The sequence below is a fragment of the Channa argus genome, chromosome 2 (genome assembly GCF_033026475.1).
Source record: "Channa argus isolate prfri chromosome 2, Channa argus male v1.0, whole genome shotgun sequence".
NCBI classification, from domain to species: domain Eukaryota; kingdom Metazoa; phylum Chordata; class Actinopteri; order Anabantiformes; family Channidae; genus Channa; species Channa argus.
In genome coordinates this window covers 17,480,449-17,494,619 of record NC_090198.1, presented here as the reverse complement: position 1 = coordinate 17,494,619, position 14,171 = coordinate 17,480,449, and the positions used below count along the sequence as shown (strand labels likewise).

The window sequence follows — 14,171 nt, the reverse complement described above, 5'->3', positions numbered from 1 at the left end:
TGAGAAACTCCTTCCTCTAATCTCTGGGATAGTTTTGACAAAGCGATAAGAAGCTGGTTTATTTCTTTCCCACTGCTGCTGGTCGTCCTGCCTCAAAGAGCGCCTTTTATTTGCTTGTGTGTTCCCGTCATCCTTTGTAACGACTGTCCATCAAGTGATCAAGTTCCTGCCTGTTAAATCTCTTACCCATTTCTTTTCCTCTGGAATTGCCTAACCGCACACAGCCGAAGAACACAAACTTGTTTTAAATGTGATCCAGACCTCTGTGTTGTGTCAAGGGAAAAAAGATGCTAGCACTACCCCTGTCTCACAATCACCCCACCCATTGGCTCATCCAGGCCCATTTGACTCAAGATCTAACATACATGATCCATGTACTTTTAAAGGAACAGCACCTAGGGTATATTTTGTATCTGATGCAAAATGCTGCCTATAAAAACTATTTAAAGTGCAAGAACATGTTTTACAATATTTTATGTTGTCTTTAAAGGTTTTTTGTTGTTGGGGTTATGTGATTATCTAGCAGCTGGAAAGATTTGTTTTATTTTAGAGCTGCGTAAAATTTGTCTAATTCTGTGGGAGCATGTTATCAAACATTAAAACATTAATAAAAGCAGTTTAAGTATAGATGTTAAATAATTTTAATGGCAATAAGATAAAGTAACATAATTTCAGAATTTCATAATAGTTCTGGTACAGTGTTACTTCAAACATCAGAAGGAAATGTAACAAAACTTAACTTTAACAAGAGCAGTGGAAGTAATTTACACATTTTTCATGTTATGGTCTGAATTCTACAAGGTTTAAGGGTTAAACTATTCTTTTGCACTCTTACATAAAAACACTTGAGCATGTAATGTGTGTGTAAAACCATGTTAGCATATAGAGAACATATTCAAATATTAAATGTAACATTAAACATTTGCCATTTTTAAAAAGTCATGAAAAAACTAATATCTCTGCAAATATATGTATATATCAAATAAGGTAAATAAGTGCATCAGGGACAAGAGTGCAATGCATAGTGTTCAGAAAGAATGTCTTATCTTGGATTCCCAGTTTTTGGCTCTTTCAAACCCATTGCTGCCAGTCTTGTAGTCTCTGATGGCCTGGGTGATCTCTTCCTCCGAGGTCATTACAAATGGACCTGAAGGACAACATCGCAACGAATTGCAGTACAGGTATGGGTTAAGTTCATAACGTCTTCAAGTATTTATTTTGTGCAGTAAATTGTTGCCAATGTGAAGGAAACAACACAAATGTCGTACCATGTTGTACCACAGGCTCATTGATTGGTTCTCCAGCGATCAGCACAAAGTGGGAAACTTCAGGTCCCTGAAAGGAAAATATGAGAAAGTGCTGTTTGTTGTCTTTGTCTGTGTGTTACTTTTGTTATACTGAAATAAGTATCGCACCCCTGTGTCCTTTAACATGATAAGCACTTAAGATAACATAAATGTCTTTCAAACTTTATTTTTTTTTATTTTATTTATTTATTTATTTTAAATCGGTGCAGTTTGCAGCATGTGGCTTTTGTAGTTGAAACAATTATGTCTGCTGTGCAAACTGCACCCGACTGACTTGATAGTTGAAGCTGTGAACTAAGCCCCTCCCTTTTCTGCCCCCTTCCAAAGTGCATTGATAATCACTTGGTTATAAGGGCTATAAGTTGGTTTTCTGATAATCAGAGAAAAACAATGGGAGATGGTCTCACAGGTTCCATAAATATATCTAACAATGTGAACTTTATTCAGCTTCCAAAAAGGAGCATTTGGGGAAAATCTTTGAAAACCACTTGTTTGGTTACAAAAATCCAAATTCTCTCACCTTGTTTTCAAATTTGACACAGTCCCCATCTCCAAACACCACAGTGTGATGAGCGTCTACTTGCTGCTGCTCCTGATCTGGGCCTTTGAAACAAGGCAAATAAGCTTTACTTATATTGCACATTTCAGATGCAGAAGTGATTCACAGTTCTTTATAAGGATATTAAGCAGCAAAAGAGTGTTAAAACAAAAAGCAACAATTGAAATGTAAATAAGAATTCAAACCAGAATAAAACCATTTAGGATAAAATGAAAAGAGATGAAAGAGATAAATCTAAAATAAAAATAAAATACAAAAAAAGGAAAAAGCATGTTTTGTTCTCTAACAACACTGGAGTTAGGAGATTACTGCTCATTATTTTGAACATAAGCAATGTGTGAGAAAATTGATATGGGTGTCAGTAGAATATTTATGTCATTTTTTTGGGTGAAATTTAGGTTCCCAGGCTCCCATTATTTGCAGAAATACACTAAAAACCACTAAAACATAATACTGCATTATAATTCAGTACAATTAATCACTTTGAATAATGTTCACTGGGTTTGTACGTTTCCCATTATCTCAGTTTTGCAGCCAATTATCAGATTTGAGTGTTTGCCCTCTCTTTTTTTCACTACTGCGCTGAATTAAGTGCAGAGACAGATTTCTTCATACTTAGTTCTGTCTGGTGTGGTCTTTGGGCTGTTTTGAACTTATTCTCAAATCTATCACTTCTGGGTGTGGAAGCTTCTTACTGTGGAAAAAAAAACACTTCAAAAATAAACTGCGTCAGAATTAAGGCAAGAAATTAAATGAAACCTGCTCAGATATTTCCTTTCCTATTTAGTAATTACTCACCCAAGACCATCTGACTTGTTGTTTACAGGCTGGTGGATATGTCATTAATAATAATTACATTTGTAAGGATTCGGTTTGACATTTTGACCTGCACTAGTTGCTGACACTAAAAAATGAGAAAGCCAAACATTTTAACTTGTGGTCAGTAGATTCTTTAAAGCCAGCTAGACCTTATTCAGCCAGATACATGTAGAGTTGGAGGCTCATTCTAATAACTTCTTGAATCTGCCATTTTCAGCTTCTTGTGTCGTCTAAACATCTTTCAGCAATTACAGCAATTACAACCAGTCTGAGAAATCCTGCCGTCATGACAGATAGTATTAAAATCAGAACGGGTCTTTGAGAAAAAATATTACAAATGAAATTTTGATGGAAAACAACAGGTTTCAACAAACCAACAAAGCCTCTGAAAATGAGTTCACGGTTTGAAATGTTTTTTTCTCATGCAAGTGGAATTCCCTGATCACAAACTGTGACACAGTATGCAACAAATGCAGTATTTCACACTATAATGACAAACAATAGCATTAATATAACAGGGCACTGATATATAATGTAGAAAAGATGACTGAACTGAAGCCAAATATAGTGACATTTTTACACACATTAGGTGATTTTTTTTTTGTGATGTTGAGTAAATTTTGGGTCTAACTGGGCTCTTTAAAAATCTGGAGAGTGGAAACATCACAGTTTAGTAACAGTGTGAATCCATCAAAGATTTAACGTAGAACACATGGGAGTTTTGGCTGAATGAAGAAGATAAGTTGCAATTGGACTGAGATGACGTATATTTGTAAAAACAGGCAGAGCAGTGGGAAAAGCAGAGAGGGAAGTGAGGACACAGTTCACACATATCTAACTAAAGAATGTCAGTATCAACCAGGTTATTTTTTGCATCTACTTATTCTTTCTATATAAACCTGAAATGTCATAGAATGTGAGAGAAGGAATTTACTGGATGTATTTATAAGGGAATCCACTTTTTATTAAAAGAGAGTTTAAAATAATAAAAGGATTATTGTGGGCCTTTCTAATATACAGAAAAAACTCACCAAGATATATGGATCCTGTTAGTGTATAGATGAAAGTTGTCCATCCTGTCAAAGAAAAACATATGGTGATGATGATAATGATGATGATGATGATGACGACTTTAAAATAGTTCTTTGGTACTAAAACTTCAGTGGGCAATAGATGCCTTTGTGGTTTCCCTTAATTGTCTCCTTGCATCTCCTCAGTTTTTGAGGATGGCCTGCTTAAGGCCTGCTACTTCCATTTCTGATTGATGGATTTAACTGTAATCTTTGTCTTACCTAACTCTAATCGTCTGTGTACCTTTAGCAATGTTCTTGTATCTATCCCCTTACTTGTGCATTGCAATATTTTGTCACAGAGTTGATTGGAGTTTCCTGGCCACAACTACACCATGAAAAAAACCACAGTGATTCAGCTGAACCTTCCACATACTGGTACATTCACTACAAATACTTTAAACACAACTAGTCCACTCAGGTGATCTATCTAAGCAACTGTGTGACTTGTGAAACCAATGGGCTGCACAAGTGATTGGTTTAGGTGAATTTTCTTAAAGGGGGTGAATAATTATGTAATCAACTAAATTCATTTATCACTTATCTACTATTCACCATTCCTGTTTTACATTTTAATCAATGTAGATTATATTGAAGATATCTGTTTTCACTTCACTTTCACTTTTCTTTCCTTGTGCATTTTTGTCAAAAAGCCTAATTAAATTGACCGTGATTCAGTTCAAAATAACAAAAGGTGGAAACTTCTGCATACTCTTCATAGGCACTGTATTTAGAAATGCTACTCCCATACCTGAGGGGACCGGCTGCACATGTACAGCCCCTGCCTGCAGTTTAAAGTCCAGGTACATGGTCGGTGTTCTTGTGAAGACCTTAGACTAGAGGGAAAGAACAGACAGTCAGAAAATATGCATACTGTCCCTAACACGCACATGCACAGCCACAAGCATTAAATATTTAATAGGAAACAGAAAACACACACAGAAACACGCACACAAACTTTTAACCAGTGGTGCCAGACAGTCATGCTCATGTGTTTACCGCTTCTGAACAATCTGTTGAACAAATTGTTGATCCCAACAAGTAAGTTGTAAGCAATACCTATTTATTTATTTTTGCTACTCACATAATCTCAGTATTTGACTTGACAACCTACCCAAATCATTCTTTTTGTGCATATGTATTTCTATTTTATGAATGTGCTTGAGACATTTCACTAGGAATATGTACAGTATATGCATATTCAGTTCCAAGAAGTGTAAATAACTATAAAGGAACTTAGAATCACTGTTGTGCAAAGAGAAAATGCAGGATTGAAAGCAAAGGAAATGTGTGTGGCTGTGACAGATTAATCATTTTAATAGGGCATTATAGGGTTTTGAAAATAACAAATACGCAGTTTAGGGAAAGTTGTGTAAAAACTTACTGAAAAGTTATTACACCTTACTTAACAGTAAACAGCCACATTAGTAAGCTTTATCACATTTTACATACTTTAAATATTCAGCCCAGCTCCTTTAATGACGAGTTTAGTTTAGCAAAGTATGTAAAACTATAAAATTATTTTGGTTTTGGAGTTAATATTTGTTTAGAGATTAGTGTAACTTCCCTAGTGTTTTCCTGTGTGGTGTTTACACCTCCCACCAACTTTAGACAGACAGGTCGATAACCACACTGTCGAAATATTGGGGTGTTAGCAGAATTAGCAACTGTAAGTCAAGTCAAGTCAAGCTTTATTGTCAGTTCTTTCACATGTACAGTAAATACATACAGGGAACTGAAATTGTGTTTCTCTCGAATCAATGGTGCTTACAGGTAGTTCTAACAGTGAAGCCTAAGATCTATATCACATATAAATATAAAAATATAAAATACAACTATACAATACAAGTATACAATAAGGGCATTGAAGAGTATACTAATAAAAATAAATTAAAATAAAGTAAAAGCAGCGCAAGGCACATGGCAGATGGAGTGCAAACCAGTAAAGTGTTCACCAGTGCAAGTAACAGAATTAGTGGAAAACAGCTTATTCTTTTAATAATGTTCCTTTAGTAATATACTTTTTAAAAATCTCTGTATTATTTCCAAACAACGAGAGTTCTGATACTCATCCATTATAAACACTGAGAAAGAAATATGTCTCCTTTTAGAGGAGTAGGCTACTAGAGTTCATTGACCTGCATCCAACCTAGAGGTTTTACAACTGACCAAAAACTCCTGCCCTGCAGTTTCCCTGTACACTGTCACGCACACAACTGAAACCTTAATTTGCATAATTCACCTTCACTCTCAGCCTCACAATGAGCCTAAAGTTTCCCGTAGTAATTTCTTCGTCAAACAGCCAACATATTACCTTCTGCTAATGTTCTCTCAAAGAGTGGGATAATCTGATTCTCATTTGTTGTTTCCTCTTCATTCAGTCACGGATACTGGTTAACCAGCAGCCCCACCCACACACCCACACACACAAACGTCATTGTTAGTCTGGTTTTCCTATTTGCTGCAAGCATCCAGTAAATTATTAATCACAGACAGATCAACAGCTCCCAAGAAAATAAAGATGAGGTGCAGTATTTGTCTGAGTTCTTTTAGTGATATCACAACTCTGACACGTTCTCAGCCATGCAGGCAAACACACACCTTGGCTCCTAAAGCTTCTCCAGATATCACAGCCACTGTAACTCCTTCCTGGCTGGGTTTGGGGATGTCGGAGCCTTTAAGCTCCTGGTACGCGGGTTCCACCATCTTGTCTCGTCTCGACAGGTTAACCCACAGTTGTAAGCCCACCACCGGCTCATCTGACACAGGCATCTCAGCGTGGACCACCCCCCGTCCTGCAGTCATCCACTGTTAGACAAGGAGATTTACTAAGTTTAAAATACACTATATGTTAAAGGGTTTTACAGCCATCACCATGTACAATATTTGTATCACTAACTACATTATCTTTATATTAGATAGCCAGAGGTTCGAGAGCTTTTTTGGGGGACTCGTCCACCACCTCACCACAGACAACATTTTGAAGAACTGTGATGACGTTTTGTGCAGGCATAAATGTTCTTTAAGAGATGCAATGTTATAACTCTTGGGTTTCTCCAGTTTTTCTTTTATTGCAAGTATTTTGCTTATGCACTAAATTACAGTATACACATATAACAGGTTTACAGTGGGTGGCTACATAATGTACACTAAAAGGCTGAAAGTGAAATGCCTGAACAATTACAGTATACAGAATGTGTCTAGTACAGACTGCATGTCACACTAAGGATTTCTGCTATTCATTTTAACCCAACCTCAATTGCACCAGAACAGTTAGCAAGTTAAGCTTAGATAAGCATGTGTTTCATTCTGATCTTAGCATGTAGTTCATATCAGTACAAGTACAACTTTAGTCACGGAAAAACCTCTTCTTCTAACCTCTGCTCTTTGTTTATATTATGATGTTTGATTTTCGGAAAACAGATGGTATATTTTATTTTCCAGTAAGAACATTTAAGCATAACATTGTAACAATAAACTAGTTCAAGGCTTACTGGATAATAAAACAGAATGCAGTAGAGGAGAACTAGAGAAGAATTCTTTTTTGGAGTGATGTCAGCATCACTTCCCTAAATGAAACCCTTTAATCTGAGTCAGTGCTTGAGCTTTCCCTATAGGACAGGCAGACATCTGTTTGAGCACCTGGAGCTCCCACATGACATCAAAGACTACAGAGCGTGCACATGGTGGGTCAGAGTAAATTCAGCTGAACTGACTGATCTTCTACTGCAGACTGAAGCTGTGTGTGCGTGTCTGTATGTAACTTTCCCACTTTGATAAAACAGGAAACAACCCACAGGGCATGATTCCCCATCAGTGTGAGTGCTCATCATTGTGTATGCTTTTATTGTCATTTACGTAACCTTTACTTAAGTAGGTAAAATCCCACTGGGATTTTCAACCTCTCTAACCAAGAAGAGCTAGAAAGGATGGCAGTGCAACACGTTTCAACATGATAATACAACATCTACAGTTAAACAAAGAACAAGAGTCAATATATGAGAGGTCAAACAAGTTCTAGAAATCTAAAATGACCAGTGATAATTTACCATAGATGGTTTGTTTAAGGGTGACTACAGCAACCAGGTGAGATCAGTATTACAGTATACATTTGCCTAAACTTGCCACCTAAATAATTACACCAATGAATTAAATGGCCTGTAAATTAGAAACATTAAACATTAAAAAAGTTTGTACCACCTTTTTCAAAATGACAAAATAAAGTAAAAGTAAAACAAATAAGTTTTTACTTCACCATAATTTTTAATGCACAATTATCTATTACAAATGTTACAAATGTTTCTTCCAAATAATTTATTATTAAGGGGGGCTTTTACAATAATTTCATTTTCTTTACTTTTCAGGATTTTTAAAATATAAACTGTTTGAAAATTATTTGAACTTCTGTTTGCCTTACAAAGAAGTCATAAAAATGGTCAAGGAGTGTATATTTAGAAAACAATACTTAAAGTTCACATTAAATTTTAATAGCCAGAAGTGTGCATCTATATTGAAAAAAGTATACAAAGTTAACTTCAAACTCATGAAGAATTATTTTTAATAGCTAACCATGCCTTAAATATGTTAATAAAAACAGTTTTACTCTTTTTGCCATTCCAAAATAAGGGGGCCCTCACTTTTACATCTGCTTCATGATAAACATTCTGCTGATGTGTTGTACAACAAATTAACTATAAACTAGTTTATGGTAGAAGCAACCAGTCTGTTCCTTGAACTCAAAGAAAAAAAAGAGAAAAACTGAGAAGAGAAAAAAAACTTTAACATTTAGTTTGTTCACAGATTACAACATCTATTTGTCAACAGTGTTTTATCCTCTTAATATAGCTTGTCTCACAATATAATCTTGAAACTCAGATGTCTGAGTGAGGGTGCATTTTTAAAAATGAATCATCTACATAATAAAGAGTAAAACATCAATCTGCATTTACATGCAAATAATTTTGAGTAGTGAATCAAAGTGGGCCAAGCACAGTTCCCTGGGGTTCCACAGGAGTAAGACTCTAAACTGAGTCATCTTAGACAGAAAATCAGTAAAGCCTATAATAACTAACCTTTGCTTTAGCAAGGCACGATCACCAGTATCTGCCTTTTTAAGCAAACCATTATATAAACCCTGCAAGCAATACATCATTCACACCCTTTGCTATAGCAGTAATACGCTGCTTCGCAAACAGACAATATAGCTCAGTTCTTAATAATGGAAGGAGGTAGATCATTAATATTTTAGTGAGCAAATAATAGTTTAAGCGATGAAGGATTTTATCTCCAGAATTTGGTAGCACAGAGGTAATTTTCCTCAGACCCTGTCTTTCTTGCTTTGTCCCAGGCTTCGTTTCTTTTATGAAGCATTGGACATAAAGAAATGTTGTTGTTTTCTAAAGCTTTTTCTTCTTTAACCTCAAGAGAATGCATACTTTTCTATAATACTGATAACAACATCATACAAAAATGCAGATTCAGATGTAATAAGTGTTAACCTGTTTCAATGTCTAAAAAGTGCAAATCGTGTAGAAAAACCTTGTTTTACAAGGTGTTTAAAATCATCTTTAGTAATCACTAGTGAATTGGTTCTAAGGACCTAAGTGTGTACTATAGTTGCTTCAATGCAAAGGTCATTCAAATCAATTAAAACACACCAGCTGCTGAGGTACTGAGTAGTTATAAGAAAATTAAGAGCCTGGGTATGTAGAAAGAGAATTTAAGTAAAATACAAAGAAGGCAGTAGTCTTTAAAATAAATAAAATACAATCTCCTTATAGCATAATTAGCTTAATTATAATTTTGGGTGTATTTGTACACCTATAGGCTTTTGTCAAGATTACACTGATAATCTCGTCTCTAAATAACAGAAACTATACATATAAGTTAAATACCTATTATTTTTATTAGTCAGACATTGACACAAAGACATTTTAGGAAATGTATTTATTTACGACTGAAAGACCAGGAAACATCCGTCCTTCTTCTGTCAAGAGATAACAGCATCTATCTGAAGTCACTCATTAATATCTCATCTGTATGCGCACAAAAACCAAAACGTAATAAAATGACCTGCTAGGTTAAGAGTGTAAACAACTAGTTTTAGCTTTTTCCAAAGCCACATGAAACAAAAATGTTTCATTTTGTTTCATTTCATTTTGTTTAGACATAATTATTGAAAAGTTAGAAATGCTGCTGGGCAGATTTGGACAGAATCAGAACAGTTTTCACCACCAGTTTGCCTTCTTTGTGCTAAGTTAATGGTCTGTAGCTTTATGTTTACTGCAGAAACAGAAACTACAGAAAAAAGAGAGACAGGCAGTAAAAGTAATTCGCTAAACTACTGTTTTATATGATAAAATTCAAAACTATGAACAAGTATGCAGTACTTGCAGGTCCCCAGGTTTCAGTTGTCCTGTATGGCCACAAAAGTCTTCATGAGCTGTGATTCCCTCCAAAACGTATGTTACCTGGTTGAAAAGATAAAGACAAATAGTTGTATAGCACAATTATGCGCAATTGTCTTACAATGATTTCTTAATAATTTATTATATTTCAACAGTAATACTCTATAATTTAAGCATCTTTTTGCAAGCTATATAATAATATCACACATTTGTGTTGCGTGTTGTGTTGTGTCAGCCGCTTGTTTCACTGGTTCAGTGGTCAGATTGGACAAGAAGAACGGTGCCAAGTGTAGGTCCTAAGTTCAAAGGCTGCGCTAGGGAGGAAAGCTCAGACCCCTGCAGTGAGCTGCCTGTGATTTGTCTCTACAGCTGTGTGATTTCAAAAGCCATATGAGTGCGAGCAAATACACCTGCTGAAAGGCATGCTGGGAGTGTAGTCATGTTTTGTCCACCAGCACTGGAAGATTTGGGCCGTATTTGCCAAATCAAATACAAATGGAGGAAAGTCTGGCAATTTAAGGACAATGTCTTTTTTTTTATCAATCAATCTGGTTGTACTATTACTGCTTATAATTGACAACGGTCTAAACTCAGTCAGTAACTTTGGTGTAACATACATCACACTCTCTTTAATGGAAACTAAATACATTAAACTACATTTAAAAACAAAACAAAACCCTTGACTCCACAAAAACAAACAAGAAAACTCCTCTTTTTCAGAATAAATGAATATTATGATTAAACTCTAAATAGAAGATAAACCTTTATTCGTCCCACAGTGGGGAAATTTCCAAACTTAATAAAGTTGGTGACTTTGATAGTGCAGCTCATTAACAGCAAGTGAGCAGCAAGTGTATAGCTTATACCTATTTTCTCTGTTTCATGTAATTTTTAAGCCTACAAACCTAAATCATTACTTGTGAGCGGAAGAATGATGTTCTAAGTTGTTTTCTGTACGTTTGTCCCGTTGTCGCCATCTGGTGATGAAAACATGAACATCATCTCTCTGAGAAACATGTTTTTCTTGTGGTGCTTGTTCCTTGTTTATCTCTTTGGTGACAGGAGCTGAAACAGTTTTGTTTTGAGACAATATGGCAAAGGTGTTGGCAATGACCGAATTAAGTGTGAATGAGAAGGTGAACTGTCACCTTGGCATCTAAAATGATTCTTTCATTATTATGCAAAGCATTTGACCATATTTCCTGAGCAGAGTTTTGAAAAATAACACTTAAAGCATCCACATTTTGTTGCTTTTTGGATATGTGACTGTTCAATGGGTTTAGATAAAGGATAATGCAATCCTTTATCAAAGATTCTGAACAGACAGTTGCAATATTACATATTCGATTCATGAAACTGGAAAATACACATGACCTGACTAACAAATTAATTTACAAATATTTTCAGTATACTGCGATATAACATAAAAAAGCAGTAGAATATTCATAATTAGGAAACTGTAACTGCCAAATGTTTGTCTTTTGTACCAAAGTGAAGTCACGTCAGTGGAATTTAAGTGGATAGAATCAAAGTTAGAGAAAGAAAGTTAGAACCAATTAATTGGTTATACAAATTTCATTTTGTATCAAAATTTGTAAAATCTGAAATGAAATGTGGTATTGTGTAAAAAGTGTTTTTAACACACCTAACTCATGTGGTTTATGTGTTCCATATCTGTGTTGATCTAAACATGAGTCATCAGAGGACTGTAAATAGTAAAACAAACTCAGACACCACCCTGATGAAGGAGAGACAGCTATCCTGGACTACAGCGGAAATATTAAGAACAACAGTTTTGAGTCCCTCCCATATATTCAACAATTGATTCACCAGCCACTTTACTCGTGTGAAGAGGCTACAGACTTAAAATGTTGCCCTTAAGTTCCTCCAGTTTTCGCATATTTGCTGCAACACTAAATATCTGCAAAGACTACATTTATGCAAAGACTACATTCAGACCCTCTTACCGTCTCAAATCCTCTGTGAGGATGGTCAGGAAAACCTGCTGGCTTGCTCACTCTGAACTCATCCAACATCAGGAAAGGGTCTAGGTTCCTCAACTGGAAATAACATATGTACAGTGTTATATAATTCACAATAACTGGCAATTCTTTAGTTTAAGGGATGAAAGTTGAACCACATTCATCTGGTGAATCTTACCTCATTTCTACCGATGCTTCTGCGGACACGAGCACCAACTCCTTCTGACTGTTCCACACTTAGAACTGTCCTTTGCACTTTTCTCACATTCATTGTGTCCTAAAAGGTTTCACTTGTCACTACAAGACAAAAATCCACCATAATTTTCAGTAAATTGAAAATTAAGTATTTAAAGTTAAGTCATGTCATCCTTTGATATTGATGGTTCTGACATGTTTTCTGGATAAATCAGTGCACGGGAAACTGGTATCCAATGTCGGTCATAAATGGTTATTATTATAATAATTAATAACTTCTCCATCCTCTTTCTAGCCGACATCATGATACTCAGTGGAACCTGCAGTTTCCCAGCACGAAAGTCACAGAATCATCATGATAAGGCAGAACAAAATGCACAGTCATACTAATGCATTTCTATTTAGTAGCCTTTTCCTCAAAGTAAAATAAAGTAAAAAGTAAAAGCTGCTCGGATTAAATACACAACCCGCAGATCTGCTGATGCTCAGCTGATCTCGGTGCTGCTGCTACTGATGACAGCGGCTTAGACTCTCACAACATTTGCTATGACGTTACAGTATTCATTTCAACGGTACGTTTCTTTATTGTCTCTGTCCTGGATGCTCTGTCGTGCGCTGTGCGTCCAACAGGTCCTCTGCACAATTATAAGCAGTTCCAAATCTCTTGTCATTCTGCTTCCTCACGATGGTGTTGTGGTTAGTGGTGCATATTTATTATTACTTATTTGATTTCCATTTAGGTTATTTCCTTTGATTTCCATTAAAGGTTAATTGAAGCTCAGCGTGTTTTTTTCAACAGGTGAAACTGTTGTTTCACGAAGCAACTGTCGATAACACCACTTTTACCTTAGTTAGATTAAATTACGTCTAGAGGTTTATAGAAACCGATGGACTGACAACAGCACCTACCTCACCCTGAAAGTACAAAACAACAAGCACGGACTGTGACATGAGTTTCTTATGATCGTCACTTTGTTGCTGCTGCAGAGCGCTTCACCTCCAGGTAGATTTACAATGCGGAAGTCAGGCAAGAGGCGGTGCGTACTTTAACGGTGCGTTCTCCTTCCCTCGGAAAATAGATGACAGAGCTGTGGATTAACTCCACTTGACAACGTTCCAGTGGGAGTAGCCAGGTAGATAGTTGCTAAATTGCTTGTACTAGTTGCTAACGTTAGCCAGGTGAGCAACGTAAGCAACCCAGCGCTTTCTGGTATTTTGCTCATACAAATGTTTTAGCAACATATCACCGTAGAATGTGTATGATTGTTTAAATGAGATGCAAATAAAACACAAGTGCTAATAACACTAAACGACTACAGCTTTCTTTTTTTTAATCTAAGATCTAAGCAGGCGTGTTTTAAGTTGCAGATTTGAAATGCTAATTCCGGAGGCGTTCCAGTTGACATTCGGTCTGAAATGTTGACTGGAAAGAAAATTACGACTTAGAGTTACTTGGAGAACGCACCGTGAGACACAAACAAAAGTTCAGTAGGCGCATGGAGCATCTACTTCAGTTTTTGTTTTTAAAACTGATACAGATTTTCCATTCCTGTCATATCTTCAATGTTTTGATTACACACACAATATATATTCGTAAAAAATAGTATACACATTTAATACTTTAGTATAGTGTATACTAAAAGTGAATAATATAGTGTATATGTAACATAACAGCCAGGCCCCCATCCATATAGTGTATAAGGGGTCACCGAATGGTTTAATGAGTACCAAAATACTGTGAATCATACAGTGTGTTGGATTTGTTGATTCTGCAAAATTGCTGTGACATTTTTTGCATTCTTTGCAGTCTGCAGTTTCTGCCTGTGCTGCAG

General features: G+C 35.9%; 2 protein-coding genes across 2 annotated transcripts in view; both read right to left on the bottom strand.

Annotated features, from left to right (window-relative positions):
* Positions 1-472, bottom strand: part of vegfd (vascular endothelial growth factor D) — a 7,570-nt gene extending 7,098 nt beyond the window's left edge. The window contains exon 1 of the mRNA XM_067496037.1: positions 1-472. This exon is cut by the window's left edge and continues 687 nt beyond it. The gene's annotated coding sequence lies outside the window, so the exon portion shown is untranslated.
* Positions 473-623: 151 nt separating this feature from the next.
* pir (pirin) lies at positions 624-13,403 on the bottom strand. The gene is made up of 10 exons (XM_067496038.1): positions 13,249-13,403; positions 12,323-12,441; positions 12,130-12,222; positions 10,145-10,225; positions 6,357-6,563; positions 4,507-4,591; positions 3,717-3,761; positions 1,828-1,910; positions 1,269-1,335; positions 624-1,147 (listed from the first exon to the last, which is right to left on the bottom strand). Exons 2-10 carry the CDS (start codon positions 12,413-12,415, stop codon positions 1,029-1,031), a joined length of 873 nt encoding a protein of 290 aa, XP_067352139.1. The 5' UTR covers positions 12,416-12,441; positions 13,249-13,403; the 3' UTR covers positions 624-1,028.
* Between the last annotated feature and the right edge of the window lie 768 nt (positions 13,404-14,171).

Excerpts from the sequence above, each read along its gene's own strand:
- pir (XM_067496038.1), bottom strand. The coding sequence starts at position 12,415 with ATGAATGTGAGAAAAGTGCAAAGGACAGTTCTAAGTGTGGAACAGTCA. Across the intron at positions 12,223-12,322 it reads GAAGCATCGGTAGAAATGAG|TTGAGGAACCTAGACCCTTT; the intron begins GTAAGATTCACC and ends TGTTATTTCCAG. Across the intron at positions 3,762-4,506 it reads TGTGCAGCCGGTCCCCTCAG|GATGGACAACTTTCATCTAT; the intron begins GTATGGGAGTAG and ends TTTCTTTGACAG.